The 22920-nt window shown below is 39.1% G+C and overlaps 1 protein-coding gene across 3 annotated transcripts in view; it reads left to right on the top strand.

Moving 5' to 3' along the window:
• Positions 1–687: 687 nt before the first annotated feature.
• Positions 688–22920, top strand: part of MYH7B (myosin heavy chain 7B) — a 96533-nt gene continuing 74300 nt past the window's right edge. Inside the window, exons 1-5 of one of the 3 annotated variants that reach the window (XM_089681003.1) lie at positions 688–819; positions 15637–15799; positions 17936–18039; positions 18491–18634; positions 21419–21575. In XM_089681003.1, coding sequence (XP_089537129.1) covers positions 15700–15799; positions 17936–18039; positions 18491–18634; positions 21419–21575 — 505 coding nt within the window. In that variant the 5' untranslated portion in view covers positions 688–819; positions 15637–15699. The remainder of the gene's footprint in view (positions 820–15636; positions 15800–17935; positions 18040–18490; positions 18635–21418; positions 21576–22920) is intronic. The other 2 variants (XM_089681004.1, XR_016313263.1) reach the window with 2 other exon arrangements.

Raw genomic sequence — 22920 nt, 5'->3', positions numbered from 1 at the left:
ATAGTGAATGCAGGGCCCTGGGAGACCAGATATAGTGAATGCAGGGTCCGGGGTTTAGTAACACCTTTAAGCGATTCTAAAGGTTAATTTTTTTTTTAAATAACAAACATGTCATACTTACCTCCTGTGTGCAATGGTTTTGCACAGAGCAGCCTGGATGCCCCTCTTCTCGATCCCCCTCTGTCACTCCTGGCCCCTCCCTACTGTCGGGTGTCCCCACAGCAAGCAGATTTTTTTCTAATAAATCATTTTTCAAAAAAGATAAAGCACTATGTTTGGGGACACAGCAAAAAAATAAAAAGAGATTTTTGTATTCTTCAACTCTGAGGGAGAAAAAAAAGTGTTTTATGATTATCTTTGTCTCTGAGGAATTTAAAACATCCTTTTCTATGCCTGATTTTTTTTTTGGGGGGGGGGATAAAGTTTCACTTTAATGACTGGACTTTGCAGATCATAAACACACATTAGCTGTACATTAGACCACATTATGGCTATAAAAGCGTATATTGCCAAATGAGCCGGCACGGTCATACACGGAGGCACGTAGCAGTCAGTCATTGCTGGTGGCTGTGGTGAAGTCCCCCCCCACCATCACCCCCCCCCCCAGCGACAATTTGTGAAGTAAAAATAACCTCCTAAGCAGCGATAAGGTCGGGAGTTTGCCTTTTGTGTCGGTCTGGGCTGAGGGGGCCAATGGAGCTGTATGTATCTGACACATGGGAATTTCTCACATATCTGCCCTCTACACTGACCTTCAGCCACACAATAAAAAGAGACTTCAGTGTATCTCAGGCGCAGCCTCTCGGTCCCGTAGCCAAGGTTGGTAGCAGTGTGCTTGTCTGTGTGCTATGTACTAACGTCTGGAATTAACGGCCTTCCCAGCGCCGACAGATAGCGCACTTTGTACGTAGGTGCCTGCTGTCCTGGAATTTTCCTACGTCTTGTTTCTCTGTGTTCTGAACTTTTATTTAGCTCCTCGTTTTCAAAGCTGAACAACTACAAATGTAAAATTTTTTTATATTTTTTTTTTTTTTTTAAATTTATTTTAGATTTTTTTTGCTCTCAGCCTCTTTCTTTTTTTTTTTTAGATTTATTTTAGGTTTTATTTTTTGCTCTCAGCCTCTTTTTTTTAGATATATTTTAGCTTTTATTTTTCACTCTCAGCCTCTTTTACTTTTTTTTTAGATTTATTTTAGCTTTTATTTTTCGCTCTCAGCCTCTTTTTTTTAGATATATTTTAGGTTTTATTTTTCACTCTCAGCCTCTTTTTCTTTTTTTTAGATTTATTTTAGGTTTTATTTTTTGCTCTCAGCCTCTTTTTTTTAAAATATATTTTAGGTTTTATTTTTCACTCTCAGCCTCTTTTTTTTTTTAGATTTATTTTAGCTTTTATTTTTCGCTCTCAGCCTCTTTTTTTTTAGATATATTTTAGGTTTTATTTTTCACTCTCAGTCTCTTTTTCTTTTTTTTAGATATATTTTAGCTTTTATTTTTCGCTCTCAGCCTCTTTTTTTTTTTTAGATTTATTGTATTATTTTTATTATTACTATACAGGATTTATATAGCGCCAACAGTTTGCTCAGCGCTTTACAATATAACAGGAGACAATACAGCAACAATACAGTTCAATACAAGAGGGATAGGAGGGTCCTGATCCTGGGAGCTTATAATCTAGGAATTGTAGGTTTTATTTTTTGCTCTCAGCCTCTTTTTTTTTTTTAGATATATTTTAGGTTTTATTTTTCGCTCTCAGCCTCTTTTTTTTTTTAGATTTATTGTATTATTTTTATTGTTATTATACAGGATTTATATAGCGCCAACAGTTTGCTCAGCGCTTTACAATATAACAGGAGACAATACAGCAACAATACAGTTCAATACAAGAGGGATAGGAGGGCCCTGCTCCTTGGAGCTTACAATCTAGGAACTGTAGGTTTTATTTTTTGCTCTCAGCCTCTTTTTTTTTTTTAGATATATTTTAGGTTTTATTTTTCGCTCTCAGCCTCTTTTTTTTTTAGATTTATTGTATTATTTTTATTATTACTATACAGGATTTATATAGCGCCAACAGTTTGCTCAGCGGTTTACAATATAACAGGAGACAATACATTTCAATACAAGAGGGATAGGAGGGCCTGATCCTTGGAGCTTACAATCTAGGAATTGTAGGTTTTATTTTTTGGTCTCAGCCTCTTTTTTTTTTTAGATATATTTTAGCTTTTATTTTTCGCTCTCAGCCTCTTTTTTTTTTTAGATTTATTTTAGGTTTTATTTTTCACTCTCAACCTCTTTTTTTTTTTTTTAGATTTATTGTATTATTTTATTATTATTATACAGGATTTATATAGCGCCAACAATTTTGCTCAGCACTGTACAATATAACAGGAGACAATACAGCAACAATACAGTTCAATACAAGAGGGATAGGAGGGCCCTGATCCTTGAAGCTTACAATCTAGGAATTGTAGGTTTTATTTTTTGCCCTCAGCCTCTTTTTTTTTTTTTAGATATATTTTAGCTTTTTTTTTTCGCCCTCAGCTTCTTTTTTTTTTTCTTAAACATTCTTCCACAAACAGCATTTAAACGTGAAAAAAAAATATGGTATCAACATTTCATAACCGCTTTTGTAGCGAGCCAAGAGAGTATCCAAGACAAATTAATTACAGTAAATATGTGTGCATGGAATGTGTGTTGTTTTTTTTTTTCTTTTGGAAATTAGGTACTAACAAGGGACCAGCCTGTTTTATATTCCATCACATATTCCCTTCTCGTATGAATGGAACTAGTTTGGGTTCTGAGGCTTTTCATCTGGAATTGTTTATTTGGCCTCTTTAAAGCCAGTAAATATTTTTCAAAACATTTATTTAATAATACCGGTATGAAGAGCAGGGATATTGATTCATAGCAACCAATCAGTAATCGTTTTTTTTTTTCTAGGCTGTCCACTCTGAGATGCCAAATTAATTGATTCTCCTACATACAATTGTTTTTTGTGCTGTTGTTCCATTAAGTGAATTATTATTATTATTAATATACAGGATAGAGGATAAGGAAGGGCATTGCTCATAGGAGCTTACAATCTAATTATGCCTATTTGGCCGTGTTCCGTTTATGTGCCTTAAATTTATTCAACACATTTTATTTAACATTTTAAATGTTTAGTATTTTAAATGGTATATGTTTTAATTGTAAAACCTATTTTTTATTATTATTATTATTATTATTATTATTATTATTTTTATATAACTTATGCCTAACTGGCCATGTTCTGTTAGTGTTTTTGTATTTGTGTTTTAAATTTACTCAACACATTTTATTTAACATTTTAAATGTTTAGTATTTTAAATGGTATATGTTTTTAATTGTAAAACCTATTTTTTTAATTATTATTATTATATAACTTGTGCCTAACTGGCCATGTTGTGTTAGTGTTTTTGTATTTGCATTTAAAATTTACTCAACACATTTTATTTAATATTTTAAATATTTAGTATTTTAAATGGTATATGTTTTAATTGTAAAACCTATTTTATTAATATTATTATATAACTTATTCCTAACTGGCCATGTTCTGTTAGTGTTTTTGTATTTGTGTTCTATATTTATTCAACACATTTTATTTAACATTTTAAATGTTTAGTATTTTAAATGGTATAGGTTATTAATTGTAAAACCTATTTTATTATTATTATTATTATTATTATTATTATTATATAACTTATTCCTAACTGGCCATGTTCTGTTAGTGTTTTTGTATTTGTGTTCTACATTTATTCAACACATTTTATTTAACATTTTAAATGTTTAGTACTTTAAATGGTATAGGTTATTAATTGTAAAACCTATTTTATTATTATTATTATTATTATTATTATTATTATTATTATTATTATTATATAACTTATTCCTAACTGGCCATGTTCTGTTAGTGTTTTTGTATTTGTGTTCTACATTTATTCAACACATTTTATTTAACATTTTAAATGTTTAGTACTTTAAATGGTATAGGTTATTAATTGTAAAACCAATTTTTTTTATTATTATATAACTTATTTTTTTTATACAGAAAATAATTTGTTTGATTAATTAAAGTTCCTTTAACATTTTAATCCATAATATTTTGACAGGTTTAATAAGTCTTTTTTTCTGACGATATAGCTGAGATAGTTTGTGTTTGCAATTTATATCTTTGTATGAATGATTATCAGTTTTTTTATTTTAATATTTTTATATAAATCTATTTGGTAAAATGACAAACAGAATATTAAAAATACAAAAAATTCAGCTTTTTAAAAAATATATTTTAAAGCAAACTGTTGGCGCTATATAATTCCTGTATGTAATAATAATAATAATAATATTTATTATTATTATAAATAAAATGTACAGGAAAAGTGCAATCAGTATGTGTAAAAAAAATGGTTGTATTCCCCAATAGAGTACTATTTCCTTCTACCACTTTTTATCCCCGCAAAGATAGATAAACAGGCCATCCTGGAACACCGCAAGAAGTGTGTCCATGCCCTTGCACAGCTTCCCCACTTTTGATGTAATATTATGTAACACTTCCTGGCGGTCTACTGCGATTATATTTTCCTAGTTATTTATATCTATGCAAGCTACTTGCGATTAAATCATTATTTTTATTATATAGATTCTTTTTTCCTTTTTTAATTCTTTTAATTCTTTTTTAAATATTTATTAATTTTTCAGATAAACAAGTTATACAAACATACTCATTAAAACCTTAGCATATTATCAAAACATTTATTGTTTTATCCCTTTCCCCGCCCCCCCAGATCATTTTTATAGTATAATATATTCCAAAGTTTACAAAACAAAAATCAACAATTATTCCAATCTGCAAAAATACTTACAGTCATGGAAATAGTATAATCTCATGGTGCTAATTATTGTAGCTGCTTGAAAAATCAGGAATGTAGGTAATTTATATTTGTTGTAAGTGTCTTTTCATTATATTTTTTTCATTAAAACAAAAAAGAAAAAAGTTGTATGATATTTTGGAAATATCATACAACTTTAAAAAAAAATAATAATAATTCCATACATTAATCTTTAGTCTGCCAAACCCAGTATTTTTTTTTAAACTTGATATTTATTTTAGGATATATTTTATTCTCATTTTCATATGGTTTGGTTATACGGTTGCAAAGAAATTTAAGCCTTTAGTCAATAACAAGGAGCCGTAGCCAATTATTTTATCAATTATTATCAATTATTTTATTATATTATAAAACTTAATATAGCCATATATAGTATAATATAGTCCAAAGTTTACAAAACAAAAATCATCAACAATTATTCCAATCTGCAAAAATACTTACAGTCATGGAAATAGTATAATCTCATAGTGCTAATTATTGTAGCCGCTTGAAAAATCAGGAATGTAGGTGACATATTTGTTGTAAGTGTCTTTTCATTATATTTTTTTCATTTAAAAAAAAAAAAGAAAAAAAAAAAGTTGTATGATATTTTGGAAATATCATGCAACTTTAAAAAAAAAAAAAAAAATTTCCATACATTAATCTTTAGTCTGCCAAACCCAATATTTTTTTTAAACTTGATATTTATTTTAGGATATATTTTATTCTCATTTTCACATGGTTTGGTTATAAGGTTGCAAACAAATTTAAGCCTTTAGTCAATAACGAGGAGCCGCAGCCAATTATTTTATCAATTATTATCAATTATTTTATTATATTATCAACTTAATATAGCCAGATCGCCAAAAGATGGTATCTGATTGGCTGTTAAGGGTTCCTGCAGCACTATTTAAAAAAAAAATTAATTTTGTTGTAGCAGTTAATCTCCAGTTGAAAATAATTCCAAGAAAAAATACAAATATATTATAAAAAATTATCTTTTTTTTTTTTTTCTTAAATCAACCAGTATTTGTCAGCGGCAATTTGGATGAGTGTGGAACGTTTTAACCGACGCCTGTTTTCCTCAGGTAGTTGCAGCGCCTTGATCTAAATGTCATATACTAAATATACAATATACTAAATATAATCGCAAGGGGTGGCATTCCATGAACTGCAAATTGTCAGCTACTTTGAGCCTTACGGTACTTGGAAAAACCGGTTGGGTAGACTACCACGTACTTTGTTGGGTGGTATCAATCTCTGAGCAGTTAAAGGTTACATAAATCTAAACTTGAGGCAGGTTTTAAAATAAAAATAAAAAAAAATAAAAAAACCCACTAAATTAATGAATGTATGTTTTTATTAAAAAAAAAATAAAATTAAATGTACTTTAATTGCAACTAGTATGATACCTGATTCAGTCTTCTTTAGCCCCATGTAAAGTGTCACTGGCAGAAGAAAGGATGATACTTGTATCCATCCTCTGGAACTCTCTACCCCAATCTATCTGACGATCGCCTACTCTGCCCACTTTTAGGCGATCTCTGAAAACCCATCTCTGCCTGTGTCCTGTTAGGGAGATATTCCCTCACTTCCTGTTTGATGACCATTTCATGGAGTGGCAGGGGGTCACTGGGACAGGAAATAGGAAAAATTCTCCTAAACTGGGATATATATGAAGATTTATTTATTTTTTTTTAATTTAAATGTTTATTTATTTTACAAGTATAGTACATATTTCATCATTATTCTCATACAAAAACCATTTCCAGATCATTAATTACATTTCATACTAACTTTATTCCCATTACCCCCCCCCCCCCCCATATATGAAGATTTATTAAAACAATAAATAAATAATTACCAACATCACCAATCTTGTCTCCAACTATCACCCAAACCGTACTCTCCTCACACGACCTCCTACTCTCTAGCTTCCTTGTCTCCTCCTCCCATGCTCATATCCAGGACTTCTCCAGAGCCTCCCCTATCATCTGGAACTCTCTACCCCAATTTTTCAGATGATCGCCTATTCTGCTCACTTTTAGGCAATCTCTGAAAACCTATCTCTGCCTGTGTCCTGTTAGGGAGATATTCCCTCACTTCCTGTTTGATGACCATTTCATGGAGTGACAGGTGTCACTGGGACAGGAAATAGGAAAAATTCTCCTAAACTGGGATACATATGAAGATTTATAAAAAAAATAAAATAAATAATATATAAATTCATTTATAACTCCGCCCCAAATTATATCACCAATCTTGTCTCCAAATATCACCCAAACTGTACTCTCCGCTCCTCGCCTGACCTCCTGCTCTCTAGCTCCCTTGTTTCCTCCTCCCATGCTCATCTCCAGGACTTCTCCAGAGCCTCCTTCATCCTCTGGAACTCTCTACCCCAATTTATCAGACTATCGCCTACTCTGCTCACTTTTAGGTGATCTCTTCAGGGAAGCCTATCCCGCCCTCAGCTAATAACGGAATCTTCTATTCCTCCTACCAGCCCATCTCCCCCAGTTACTACCTTTTGTACCACTAGCCCCTCCGTTTTAGATTGCAAGCTCCCGGGATCAGGCCCTCCTAACCCTCTTGTATTGAACTATATTGTTGCTGTATTGTAAAGTGCTGAGCAAACTGTTGGCGCCATAAATCCTGTATTATAATAATAATTCACATATCCTGAGAGGAGCAAGCAGAAAGATTGCCTAATCAGTTATGCTGCTTCTCCTTCAATATCAAATTACAGGCTGGGAGCAGGGCGGTGACCTAACTTGTGTTGCTTAACTGCAGCAAAGAAAAGTCAGGTCACCAGGCTGTTTGTAACTTCTTATCACACAGGGAAGGGAGGGGGGGCAACTACCTTTAAGGCTCCATGTACACTGCAGCTGATTATACTTGTATCCATCCTCTGGAACTCTCTACCCCAATCTATCAGACTATCGCCTACTCTGCTCACTTTTAGGCGATCTCTGAAAACCTATCTCTTCAGGGAAGCCTATCCCACCCTCAGCTAATAATGGAATATTCTACTCCTCCTACCAGTCCATCCCCCACAGTTATTACCTTTTGTACCACTAGCCCCTCCATCTTGGATTGTAAGCTCCCAGGATCAGGGCCCTCCTATCCCTCTTGTATTGAACTGTATTGTTACTGTATTGTCTCCCATTATATTGTAAAGCGCTGAGCAAACTGTTGGCGCTATATAAATCCTGTATAATAATAATAATATATAAATCCTGTATAATAATAATAATAATAATATATAAATCCTGTATAATAATAATAATATATAAATCCTGTATAATAATAATAATAATAATATATAAATCCTGTATAATAATAATAATATATAAATCCTGTATAATAATAATAATAATAATAATAATATATAAATCCTGTATAATAATAATAATATATAAATCCTGTATAATAATAATAATAATAATAATATATAAATCCTGTATTATAATAATATATAAATCCTGTATAATAATAATAATATATAAATCCTGTATAAAAATAATAATAATAATATATAAATCCTGTATAATAATAATTTATAAATCCTGTATAATAATAATAATAATAATATATAAATCATGTATAATAATAATAATAATATATAAACCCTGTATAATAATAATTTATAAATCCTGTATTATAATAATAATATATAAATCCTGTATAATAATAATATATAAATCCTGTATAATAATAGTAATAATAATAATAAAAGAGGGCACACTCTCCTCATGCATTATTGTGATAAATATAAATTTAATGTGATATAAACAAATGGAGACTCACAAGCCAATAGATCATAAAAAAGAGAGAGAGAGAGACAATTAGCGGTCCCAGGTAGCGGGGATCCTGCAGTGGAAAGTGCTAACGCATTTCGGGAGTCGAGCTCCCTTCCTCAGTTTCTAATGACCTGAAATATACACAGTGCACTTGGAAGACAGAGATCATGTGACCTTTGCCAGGGCAGAGCATGAGCAGCAGTTAGTTTATGATGAACCCAAACTAGAAGGCACCACCTTGAAGTCTGGCCTAGATACAGCCTAGATCTGGAACCACCACAATCCCCTCAAAAACCAATCAATTCTACAATGTTTTTTTTGTATATCAAGAAGGCTTTTCTTTTAGTCAAAATTAGATTTTTATTTTTTTTTAGTAATTTGATTCGGTGATGCTGTCAGATGCCTTTTTAATGTAGAATGTGGTCTTTACTGACAAGCCCAATTTATGGTATAGCCCGAATCTTTATTAAAAAGTGATTCTTTTGACCTGTGTGGGGTATACTATATAACAAAGGGTCAGTTTACTGCCTTATAGACATTAGGGGGATTGGACTGTGACTGTGGCCAGTGGGAGTAGAAAATGGTATCAATGGAAAGAATAATTGGCCCATCGACGGTGTCAATGAGAAGAATAGAGCTCCATGTTTGATGTCACTAGAAGATTCGTGCATCATCATTGGTGTCATTTGGAGGAATAGTGCCCCATTGATGGTGTCAGTGAGATGAATAGCTGGCCCATCGACGATGTCAATGAGAAGAATAGAGCTCCATGTTTGGTGTCACTGGAAGATTTGTGCATCATCATTGGTGTAATTTGGAGGAATTCTTCCCATTGATGGTGTCAGTGAGAAGAATAGTTGGCCCATCGATGGTGTCAATGAGAAGAATAGCACTCTATGTTTGATGTCACTGGAAGATTCGTGCATCATCGTTGGTGTAATTCGGAGGAATAGTGCCCCATTGATGGTGTCAGTGGGAAGAATAGTTGGCCCATTGATGGTGTCAATGAGAAGAATAGCATGCTATGTTTGGTGTCACTGGAAGAGTCGTGCATCATCATTGGTGTAATTTGGAGGAATTCTTCCCATTGATGGTGTCAGTGGGAAGAATAATTGGCCCATCGACTGTGTCAATGAGAAGAATGCAGCTCCATGTTTGGTGTCACTGGAAGATTCGTGCATGATCTTGGTGTCATTCAGAGGAATAGTGCCCCATTGATGGTGTCAGTGGGAAGAATAGCTGGCCCATCGACGATGTCAATGAGAAGAATAGAGCTCCATGTTTGGTGTCACTGGAAGGTTTGTGCATCATTATAGTGTCATTCGGAGGAATAGTGCCCCATTGATGATGTCAGTGGGAAGAATAGCACTCCATGTTTGATGTCACTAGAAGATTCGTGCATCATTGTTGGTGTCATTCGGAGGAATAGTGCCCCATTGATGGTGTCAGTGGGAAGAATAGTTGGCCCATCGATGGTGTCAATGAGAAGAATAGAGCTCCATGTTTGGTGTCACTGGAAGCTTTGTGCATCATTATTGGTGTCATTCGGAGGAATAGTGCCCCATTGATGGTGTCAGTGGGAAGAATAGCACTCCATGTTTGATGTCACTAGAAGATTCGTGCATCATCGTTGGTGTCATTCGGAGGAATAGTGCCCCATTGATGGTGTCAGTGGGAAGAATAGTTGGCCCATCAATGGTATCAATGAGAAGAATAGCACTCTATGTTTGGTGTCACTGGAAGATTCGTGCATCATCGTTAGTGTCATTCGGAGGAATAGTGCCCCATTGATGGTGTCAGTGGGAAGAATAGCAGGCCCATCGACGATGTCAATGAGAAGAATAGAGCTCCATGTTTGGTGCCACTGGAAGATTTGTGCATCATCATTGGTGTCATTCGGAGGAATAGTGCCCCATTGATGGTGTCAGTGGGAAGAATGAGAAGTCCAATTTATGTATAGCCCAAATCTTTATTAAAAAGTGATTATCTTGACCTGTGTGGGGTATACTATATAACAGAGGTCTCCAAACTTTCAAAACAAAGAGCCAGTTTACTGCCTTATAGACATTAGGGGGGATTGGACTGTGGATGTGACCAGTGGGAGTAGAAAATGGTATTAGTGGGAAGAATAGTTGGCCCATCGACTGTGTCAATGAGAAGAATACAGCTCCATTTTTGGTGTCACTGGAAGATTCGTGCATCATCGTTGGTGTAATTTGGAGGAATTCTTCCCATTGATGGTGTCAGTGGGAAGAATAGTTGGTCCATCGACTGTGTCAATGAGAAGAATAGTGCTCCATGTTTGGTGTCACTGGAAGATTCGTGCATCATCAATGATGTCATTTGGAGGAATAGTGTGCCATTGCTGGTGTCCTTCAGACTTTAGGGGGGCCAGACTGTGTCCAGTGGGAGGAAACAATGCCCCAACTTTGTTTCTATTGGGAAGAATAGGGCTCATCAATTGTGTCAGTGGGAGTAATGGTGCCCTAATATGGTGTCAGTGGGAGAAATAGTGCCCCATCCATTGGTGTCAGTGGGATAAATAGTGCCCCATCCATTGGTGTCAGTGGAAGGAATAGTGCCCTTTCAATGGAGTCAGTGGGAAGAATAGTGCCCTCTCAATGGAGTCAGTGGGAGGAATAGTGCCCCATCCATTGGTGTCAATGGGAGGAATAGTGCCCTATCCATTGGTGTCAATGGGAGGAATAGTGCCCCATCAATTGAGTCAGTGGGAGGAATGGTGCCCTAATATGGTGTCAGTGGGAGGAATAGTGCCCTCTCAATGGTGTCAGTGGGAGGTATAGTGGCCCATTTATGGTGTCAGTGGGAAGAATAGCTGGCCCATTGACGATGTCAATGAGAAGAATAGAGCTCCATGTTTGGTGTCACTGGAAGATTCGTGCATCATCATTGGTGTAATTTGGAGGAATTCTTCCCATTGATGGTGTCAGTGGGAAGAATAGTTGGCCCATCGACTGTGTCATTGAGAAGAATAGAGCTCCATGTTTGGTGTCAATGGAAGATTCGTGCATCATCATTGTTGGTGTCATTCAGAGGAATAGTACCCTATTGATGGTGTCAGTGGGAAGAATAGTTCCTCATCTTTGGTGTCCTTGGAGGGTATAGTGCCTCATATCAGTGGAAAAAATTGTGTCCCAAGGGCCGGATAAAGGCAAGCAAAGGGCCACATCTGGCCCATGAGCCGCAGTTTGGAGACCCCGGCTATATAATAATGTATAGAATTAGGATTGGGGGTAGCCAGCACCTGTTCTGTGATCGCACAGGGCGGACTGTAGCTGCCTTGTGAGCAGAGAGGACAAGGTCAGGGGACACGTTATGGTGGACATAAACAATGAGTTTAACCTCAGCGCTGAGCTTGGCTTCCCTGACAAGTGTGGGATTGGGTTACACAATCAGGAACATGTCAAGGAGCTGAGGTCATGTATGTGTCCCCTGCGTCTTGCTGTTTTAAAAAAATGTTTTTGTTGTGTTGGATTACTAAGACACTTCCAGTGTTGCCTATAACTCGGAGCCAACAGCTGCAGGCTCTAGAGGTTTCAGTAGGGAGATCTTCAGTATCAGAGGTGCTGCTTCTGGTGGAACAGCTTGACAAAATCACGTTTTACGCTGTGCATGAATGGAGTAGAATTTAGTTCAAAAATGTTTTATTGATTTTTCAATTTTACATTCACTAAAAAAGAGAAAACATATTTACATATCTAATAAATAATGTTTTAACATTTTTTTTTTTAGAATGTTTTTTTTTTTTTTTCGCATTAAGTGAGACACAATTGAGTAGGATAGTATGGATTCCACCCCAATATCGAGGACTGGTAAATAGCACAAGTTTGTATACAAGAAATGTATTAAAATATGGGATGCAGTCAGGGGCGGACTGACCAACTGGAAACTAGGGCACTGCCCAAGGGCCCAAAGTCAGTAGGGGGCCCCATGAGATGCCCCTGGTACCTTTTTCATAGGCTTTTTTGAGTTTGGGCAAGGACACAGGGGCCCCATGATCCCCTATTGCCTGGGGGGCCCCATGAGTTGTCAGTCCGCCCCTGGATGCAGTACATACACAAATGGGATGGGAATTTAATTCCATGTTAATGCCAATAGGGTCCACAAAGTTTTTTCAACCAGGGAACGAAAGTATAGCGGAGAGGTGGTTAAAAAAGGAAGACGCACAATTAAGGGATATAATGAAAGGAGAGGAAATATATTCATTCATGGAATTGATAAAAAAGAAAGAGTTATTCACTAGATTTGATGAGTGGCATTATTTTCTGTTATTATTATTATTATACAGTATTTATAAAGCGCGGATAGTTCGCTCAGCGCTGTACATTACGAAGCGGGACAGAACATGTGACAGAACAATACCAATACAATGCAAAACATGAGGGGATCGAGGGCCCTGCTCTTTCGAGCTTACAATCTAGGAGGGGGGGATAGTGGTACAGGAGGAGATAGCTGTGGGGGATGGAGTGGTAGGAAGAGTGGAGGAGGTCGGCAAGTTAGCAGGGTGTGGGGTAGGCTTCCCTGAAGAGATGGGTTTTCAGGGTGCGCCTAAAGGAGAGGAGAGTAGGTGATAATCTGATGGGTTGGGGCAGGGAGTTCCAGAGGATGGGTGACACCCTGGAGAAGTCCTGGAGGCGGGCATGGGAGGAGGAGACCAGGGAACTAGAGAGAAGGAGGTCTTGTGAGGAGCGGAGTGTGCGTGTTGGGCGGTACTTGGATATTAGGTCAGTGATGTAGTACGGGGCAGTATGGTGGACAGCTTTGTACGTCAGCGTTAGGATTTTGAATTTGATCCGTTGCGCAATCGGAAGCCAGTGGAGGGATTGGCAGAGGGGGGTGGCGGAGATGGAGCGGTTGGAAAGGTGAATGAGTCTGGCAGCCGTATTCAGGATGGACTGAAGCGGGGATAGCCAGCGGCGAGGCAGGCCAGTGAGGAGGGAGTTGCAGTAGTCGAGTCGTGATATGATGAGGAAGTGGATGAGCTGTTTAGTGGTTTCTGGGGTTAGGAACGTGCGGATTTTGGCGATGTTGCGGAGGTGGAGTCTGCACGAGTTTGTTAGCGATTGGACTTGGGGCTGGAAGGATAGGTTGGAGTCCAGAATGACACCAAGTACTCTGGCCTGCGGGGCGGGTTTGATGGTGGCGTTGTTGAACATTTTGTTGGGAAGGGGTATGGAAAATGTAAATTAGTTTATGTAGATGTTAAAAATGTTCATTTTAAGAAAGTTCTGTCAACTTTCTGATCGTTAGGGGATCGAATCGACGCTTGCTTTTGACTGTAGTGACGAGAAAATTCGAAGGAAAGATTTCCACAAACTGATTTTGGACCAATGAATGTGTTTTTTGTTTGGTAAAATCTATTCACTGCAATATTGAATGTATAAAGCAAACGCTTTGCTTTCAAATGATATTCGCCATCGACTGTACTTATGAGAATTTTTGTGCAAATTTTTGTATGAATGTACAAAGTTCAAAAATCTGCTAGTGTGTGGCCAGTGTTAGATAATCCTTTATAAACTTTTTGAAAGTCAATATAGGTCCGGTTTGCATTAAAGGGTATCAGATAAATATTATCAATGATGCTTTTTTTTTTTTTATTTGAACAATTACATTTTCAGGACAAGCTTTTAGAGCGTTTCCTTCTTCTCAGCACAGCAAGGTTTAGCAAAATGTACAATAATATGAGTACAATCACCCAAAGCATTGAACCGTATCTGAACCTCAAAGAAAAAAATGTAATATCACAGCTTACCAATCCTTAGATGTGGTGGCTGCATTAGTCTTTTTTTTTATTTATCTATTACAGGTACTTATATAGCCCAGGCAATTGGCACAGTGCTTTACATATTTATTACACATTCACATCAGTCCCTGCCCTCAAGAAGCTTACAATCTAAGGTCCCTAACTCACGTCCATACATACACGTACTAGGGCCAGTTCAGGGATGGACTGACAACTCATGGGGCCCCTGGGCAATAGGGAATCATGGGGCCCCTGTGTCCTCGCCCATACTCAAACCACACCCAAAAAAACCTATAAAAAGGTACCAGGGGCCTATTGACCCCAGGCCCTCAGGCAGTGCCCGAGTGCCCGAACGGTCAGTCCACCCCTGGACCAGTTTGATAAAGGGACCCACTTGCTTGCTGGTTGTCCAGCAATAAGAATGCCAGTTCTGGCAGGCAGGTCCTAAGTATCACACCTGACATTGTGGGACTTACTCGTTAAACAGAGTTGTGACCCTTCACTCACTAACAGGGGCGGACTGACAACTCATGGGGCCCCCGGGCAATAGGGGATCATGGGGCTCCTGTGGCCTTGCCCAAACTCAAAAAAGCCTATGAAAAAGGTACCAGGGGCATCTCATGGGGCCCCCTACTGACCCCGGGCCCTCAGGCAGTGCCCGAGTTTCCAAATGGTCAGTCCGCCCCTGCTCACTAATATTCACTTTACCTATCCAATCATGTGAAAAGCAAATTTTTGTTCACTTTATTTTTATTGATCACAGGTACTTATATAGCGCCGTCAATTTCCTCAGCGCTTTACATTACAACTTTATTTTGTACATTCACATCAGTCCCTAACCCTCATGGGGTGTACAATCTAAGGTCCCTAACTCACATACATACACATACTAGGGACAATTTAGACAGCAGCCAATTAACATACCAGCATGTCTTTGTAGAACCCGGAGGAAACCCACACAGGCACAGGGAGAACATGCAAACTCCAGGCAGACTTTCTTTCCTTTATTTTCACCTAGTGATCCTGCCAGTAACACACTTCTGTCCTAGGGTGACAACACTCCCTCACCCTTCTGTATCAGGGCAAAAGAAACAAAAAAGGACTACGTATCCCCTCTCCTCTACTGTATCAATAAGCTGAGGAATATCCTGCTTTATGTAACATGATGTCATTTTTCCCTGTTTTCTAGGGGTGAGGAGCATCCTGGATATTTGTGTTTCTGGTCCTTTTTCATCTCCCTTCATCCCCCATCATGTCTTCTCTCCTGGATATGTCCGAGTTTGGGGAGGCCGCTGACTACTTGAGGAAAAGTGCCAATGAACTTATGAAGATTCAGACCATCCCTTTCGATGGTAAGGGTCAGACACCGCTAGATAAGTGTGAGGATACTGTATAATAATTTCATGAAAGGGTGTAAAATGTGGGGACCAGCTACTGAGAAGGATATTTTACATAAGAGTCTTTAGGGGACTTTCTACTGAAGGCTGGTTTGGGACCTTTCATTGGTGACCTCTCCTTAACATACTACTTGACTGGCTGTCTTGTGCCTCCTGACCTGCATGCTGGTTTTGGACAAATGATCCTAAAAGTATCCTGAAAGGTCAGTGGATCAGCATTACAGCCAGTCAACCAGCATTTACAGATGGAGAGGTCAGCAATGGCAGATAAGAATTTGTTTCAGTTGAGGTTCACCTAACCTATACTGCTCTCTCTGTTTTTTCTGGCTTAAAGTCTAACTCCATCTTTGATCGTTTGGATAGAATCAATAGCAAAACCGAAGTTAGGCTTTAAATTTGACCAGTGAGTGGGCTCCCAATTACATATCTCTGCACCTTGCCTTTTTTAATATGAATTTGTACCATTACCAGGTAGTGGACTGAACATAGTAATAAGGGTCCCTGTGTGAGAAAAATTATTGGGCTCTCTATATTCAATTAATGTCCAAGTAGAAACACTTATTCACGATAGATAAGATAGATAGATAGATAGATAGATAGATAGATAGATAGATAGATAGATAGATAGATAGATAGATAAAAAAAGATTAGAAAGATAGATGATAGATAGATAGATAAAAAAGATTAGAAAGATAGATAGATAGATAGATAGATAGATAGATAGATAGATAGATAGATAGATAGATAGATGGATAGATGGATAGATGGATAGATGGATAGATAGATAGATAGATAGATAGATAATAGATAGATAGATGGATAGAGATAGATAGATAGATAGATAATAGATTGATAGATAGATAGATAGATAGATAGATGATAGATAGATAGATAGATAGATAGATAGATAGATAGATAGATAGATAGATAGATAGATAGATAATAGATAGATATGAAAAGTAAACTATGTGATGCCCCAAACTCTCTGATGGCCCATAGTATGCAACCAGAGAAGACACCAGTAGCATAGCTAGGGCATAGTGAAGAACATCTCATGTTTCTCACTAGGCCAAGATGTGAGTGGTGTTCAGGACAATATTACAGGAAAAGTGAGTCCCATCACCCGCCCAACCCACATCTCATGAAATTCAGTCCCTAAATCTCAAAGGGCCCTTGTGCCAGTTCACAGTCAGCACAAATGGCGTGTCCATCACCTTTAGATGAGGTGAAGACTAGGGATGAGTTTTGGCGTGTTTTGATCCTAGTCCTAACCCACCTGAACAACTCAGTTGTCACCTGTACCAGGTACAATCATCATCTGCCAGGCCATTCCCCACCCCACAGCTTTATGTATACTAGGGATGTCCATATGTGTGGCTGCAGGGCAAAGATCGCTTCAGCTGCTTATGTTTGGAACAGTACAATGACAGCTTTCTGGAAGGCACTCTGAGGTGGAACTAGAGCTCATCCCTAGTCAAGACTAGGTGATGATCCTCATGGGTATCTCCATTTGGTGCACATTGGTGATAAACAGTTAGTCAAGTTGCAGTGTATAGTGCAGGGGTGGACTGACAACTCATGGGGCCCCCGGGCAATAGGGGATCATGGGGCCCCTGTGTCCTCGCCCACACCCAAAAAAGCCTATGGAAAATCCAATGAAAGGTACCAGGGACGTCTCATGGGGCCCCCTACTGACCCCGGGCCCTCGGGCAGTGCCAGAGTGCTCAAATGGTCAGTCCGCCCCTGGGATAGTGGAAAGACTATTGATCACCAACGACACAAGAGGCACACTGCTTTTAGTGTGACAGTATCAAACTGCACATGGGACCAGAGGTGCCTGGTAGATTTATGTGTCCACTTTAGGACTGGTTAACCCCCTTAATCCCAGTGAATCTCAGTAAAAGGTCTTTGATTTAGTTCAGCGTTGAGGACACCACTAGGAAAAATGTGGCTCAACCTTGTTTCCCCCTCCCCAACCACAAGTGTAAACTAAGCCTAAATGTTCATAAAAAGTAAAAATGCAGGAAGTTTACTTAAGCAGTACATATATAGTATGTAATCCTCCCAGATCTAACTTTTCTTGTTTTTTAGGTAAGAAGAAAGCCTGGATACCAGATGAGAAGGAAGCTTATATTGAAGTGGAAATAAAGGATTCTTCAGGTGGAAAAATCACTGTGGAAACTAAAGACAAGAGGGTGAATAAATATGCTATACTAACTGTGTTGCAACCACCTAATGTCTTCTCTATCTATTTTACGTTTTGGATAGAGCATGGATTTCACTTTACTTCCTGCCCCAAAAATACAACAGGAAGTTAGACAGGAAATGTCTTCAAATGTTAACTGAATTTCCCTTTTAGACAATTGTCACTGGAACAATTTTCTCCATTGGAAGTTATTCTCATCTCAAGAATCAAACTTCCAATGGAGAAAACTGTTCCAAAGTGTCTAAAAGGGAAATGCACTTAACAATGAACAGATTTCCTGTCTAACTTCCTGTTGTGCCTTCAGGACAGGAAGTAAAGAGAAATCCATGCTCTTTTTTGGTGACAACACTAACACTTCAGATTTCCTGGAACGTTCATGGCTTGGCATAGTGGGATTAACCTATATATAATTTTCATTCAATGTTTTTGTTTCCTTTCAGACTCTCACTGTGAAGGAAGATGATATTCAGCAGATGAACCCTCCAAAATTCGACATGATTGAAGACATGGCAATGTTGACCCACTTAAATGAGGCCTCTGTCTTGTCCAACCTGAGGCGTCGCTATGCTAACTGGATGATCTATGTAAGACACAAAGTTTTGAGATTGCACCTGTGTAAATGTAATGGGGGTCTTCAGACATGTGGAACACACACAAGGTTACATCTGGATCTTAATCCCATCAACATGAACAAGCTGGTCTCTGTTCCCCAGGTGGCCACTTACAAGGGACATCTACCCACTAGAAATAAGCATGATTTATGGTCAATCCCCAGCTGCATTCTTAGAACACCTATACTGTAGGTCTACCCATCTGTTCTTTCAGTTGCCAAAAAGAAATAGACCCCATCAAGTGACCTATCCTTGTTAGTGTGCTCACCACCGACCCCCTGAGCATGCATATTCCTATCTTACACCAACAACAACTAGACCCCATCAAGTGACCTATCTTCGCTTAGTGTTCTCACCACCCACCCCAGAGCATGCGTATCTCTGTCTTACACCAACAACAACTAGACCCCATCAAGTGACCTATCCTCGCTTAGTGTTCTCACCACCCACCCCTGAACATGAATATTTCTATTTTACACCAACAACTAGACCCCATCAAGTGACCTATCCTTGTTAGTGTGCTCACCACCGACCCCCTGAGCATGCATATTTCTATCTTACACCAACAAGAACTAGACCCCATCAAGTGACCTATCCTAGCTTAGTGTTCTCACCACCGACCCGTGAGCATGCATATCTCTGTCTTACACCAACAAGAACTAGACCCCATCAAGTGACCTATCCTCGCTTAGTGTTCTCACCACCCACCCCTGAACATGAATATTTCTATTTTACACCAACAACAACTAGACCCCATCAAGTGACCTATCCTTGTTAGTGTGCTCACCACCGACCCCCTGAGCATGCATATTTCTATCTTACACCAACAAGAACTAGACCCCATCAAGTGACCTATCCTCGCTTAGTGTTCTTACCACCCACCCCTGAGCATGCATATCTCTGTCTTACACCAACAAGAACTAGACCCCATCAAGTGACCTATCCTCGCTTAGTGTTCTCACCACCCACCCCTGAGCATGCGTATCTCTATCTTACACCAACAAGAACTAGACCCCATCAAGTGACCTATCTTTCGCTTAGTTTTCTCACCACCCACCCCTGAGCATGCATATCTCTAGCTTACACCAACAAGAACTAGACCCCATCAAGTGACCTATCCTTGCTTAGTGTTCTCACCACCCATGCCTTGAGCATGCATATCTCTATCTTACACAAACAGATGGGCACTTGCAAGGTAAACCTCCCCATTGTAATTAAGCACGACTCATGGTCAATCCCCAGCGGCATTCCTAAAACACCTATGCTGGACTACCCATCTGTTCTTTCAGTTGCCAACAACAGCTAGACTCCATCAAGTCACCTACCCTCGCTTAGCGTTCTCACCACCCACACTTTGAGCATGCATATCTCTATCTTACACTCAGGGCCTGGTCTGTGCACAATTCGGCACGGAACCACTTTTTTTTTTTTTTTCTTTATCTTTATTTATTATGCACTCCCACGTTTGTCACTTTTTTGCTCTTATGTGTGTGTTTTTCACGGATGGAGGGTGTGGGTCCTCGGGCCTACCCTGAAGTCTAGGGGGAGGATGTGTGGCCATACGGTTCCTTCCTCCCCTGATCCCTAGGGGACTCTTCTTCGGGAGAGTCCCCTTGCCTAGTACTGGATGTCCGGCTTCGGCTGGGCATAGGGAACGGTGGTCCACCAGGCCTTTTGGCCAGGAGGACCAATTGGGAACCTTGTCCCCGTCAGGAGCTTCGTGCCCCGGGGGATCAGGGTAAGCGGTCCAAGCCCCTTTAGGGGTAGGACACAGCACACCCCTAAGTGCACTTTTTCGTGTGGTGTTTTGCACTTGCACTTTTTTTGTGAACACTTACGGGTTTTTTCGTTATAGTTGCACGTTTGCGGACTTAAAAAATCTCTATCTTACACAAACAAAAAAAGAAATGGCTCCAAGAAAACCACATGCACACCTAAAATACAGATGGTATGCACCAGACATCCTCATGGCCCAGTGCATGGTGTACCTGGGTAAACACCAGCTATAATTCAGGAGAAACCAGGTGAAAATGGTGGAGGAACCTGGGACTAGCAAACTGCAAAGACAAAGAAAGTCAACCTATGCTTCTTAAATAAAAATGCATAAACTAATACAATCTGAAAATTTTAAAAATTCTGTCCTGGGAGTAAGTTGACCCTACACCGATACAAATGTTCAGTATGCATGGTGCGGAGTGTCTGAGTAATTGCAATTTTTGGTTGAGTCAGAATAAAAATGTTTACAGATATTCTTGAGCCACATGCTCATCATTCTCCTGAGATATCCTGGTGCACGCAGCTGTCCTTCCTCTACAGGCACAGGTTAGTAAAAAAGATCTTTTCTGAAGGTCATTTGACAGCCCGGTTGTCCATACACAGTTCTCCACTTTATATAGTTTGTAGGCAACAGCAGAAAATTTATTTCAAGTAGCAGTCTTTTTTTTTCTTGTATTTTAAATGATCCTTTTTGCATTTTAGGTCCATAGAAAGTTCATCTAACTGATCTGTGCCTTAGTAACATACACAAAAAACATTCCCACAGCTGGGTAGCCATTCGTGCGGCTTTATTTAGACCTGTGTAAAGAAAGGGAGCTTGTTTCATGCCGTTTCTGTGACTGATGATGTTCTAAGATGATAAATATCTCACTAAATTCACCGTGAAACAGACGCATTGAAGTTCTTGGAACTGATCTGTAGGCGCTTTATAGTTTATGAGCGCAGCTGTCGCCCAGCTCATGTCTGTCTTTTTCTTCTCAGACCTACTCCGGGTTGTTCTGTGTCACTGTGAACCCATATAAGTGGCTTCCTGTGTACACATCCACCGTAGTCGCCGCTTACAGAGGCAAGAGACGCTCAGAGGCTCCACCCCATATCTACGCCATCGCTGACAACGCATACAACGACATGGTGCGAAGTAGGTATCCAAGAAAACAGTGAGCTATAAATTGACGATGCTTTCTCTACTGTCATTATGAACACTGAAAAAATTTCATATTTCCCGATTTGATAAAACAGCCACCGTCTACCTCCTAAACCGATCAATATTTGGGCAAATTTAAGCTGGGGTTTGGTAAGCCTCGTCTCCTTGAAAGTCTAGACATCCAGGTTTTTTCTCAGAAACAAGGACAATGGATAGATTTGTCTCTTTATTGTACTGGCCGTCATTACTTTTGAACCTCAGGTGATTCTTTTAATGGCTTTGGCTAGAGTAGGTATACATTTGAACCTCTCTTACATTATTTTTGTTGTCTGGGACCCATTGGGTAACTTCCTGCCCAGGTGACCAACACATCTGAGAACAGAAGTGATGGGAAATCTACCCAGCAAGCAATAAAAACCAGACAAAGGCTCTAGCTCTTAGCCCTGGTTCACATATGTTCGTTCCTGCGGGTCGTGTTTTGCGCTGGCATGAGAACCCATTCACTTGAATGGACTCCCATTCCCCGGGACACGCAGGAAAGAAGTCCCTGCACTTCTTTGGAAACTGCAGCCTGCATGGGAACCTCAGTTTCCAGTGCAGTTGTGACTTCCAGTGCGGGTGGCGTGCCATTGGAACTAATGGCACCCGCTCGCAGGTCCGCATTCTTCTGTGTGGGTGGTGTGGCTGCATGGGTTTTTGTGCGGATCCACACCATCCGCACAGATGTGAACCTAGCCTTAGTGTCCCCAGTGAGAAGATTTTGCTTCTTCTCCTGTTCAGGAGATCAGTGTCTCCAAAACAGAGAGTTGAGAAAATCTTCCTAATGGGGGCACTGACAGCAATGAAAACCTAATAGAGATTTTCCTTGAAAGTGTCTATACTTAGAAAGGACATACTTAATATGCTGCCTTGGCTAGCTTTTTCAAGCTGACATTTTTGCTTCTCAGCTCACCTCATGGTCTTTCAGAGCCTGGGCTGGGCTTTCCTCAGCTATCTCTGCCAGGGCAATGCTTATTGGCAATGTGTAGTTGTTTTTTTGGGTGGAATGCAAGCATAGTTCCTTTGATTTTTTTTTAGAGACTCCTTGTTCTAAAGTTACCCAAATACCGCCCAACCTGTAATCTTCGCTCCTCACAAGACCTCCTTCTTTCTAGCTTCCTGGTCTCCACCTCCCACGCCCGACTGCAGGACTTCTCCAGGACTTCCCCCATCCTCTGGAACTCACTACCCCAATCCATCAGACTGTCACCTTCCCTCCTCACCTTTAGGCGCACCCTGAAAACCCATCTCTTCAGGAAAGCCTACCCCACTCTCACCTAACAGCCGATCTACACTCTAC

Source organism: Staurois parvus, unplaced genomic scaffold, assembly GCF_062004578.1.
Source record: "Staurois parvus isolate SC_StPar_1 unplaced genomic scaffold, SC_StPar_1.0 ptg000255l, whole genome shotgun sequence".
In the NCBI taxonomy this organism is placed as follows: Eukaryota; Metazoa; Chordata; class Amphibia; order Anura; family Ranidae; genus Staurois; species Staurois parvus.
Note: the sequence above shows the minus strand (reverse complement) of the source record. Positions and strands in the feature narration are given on the sequence as shown.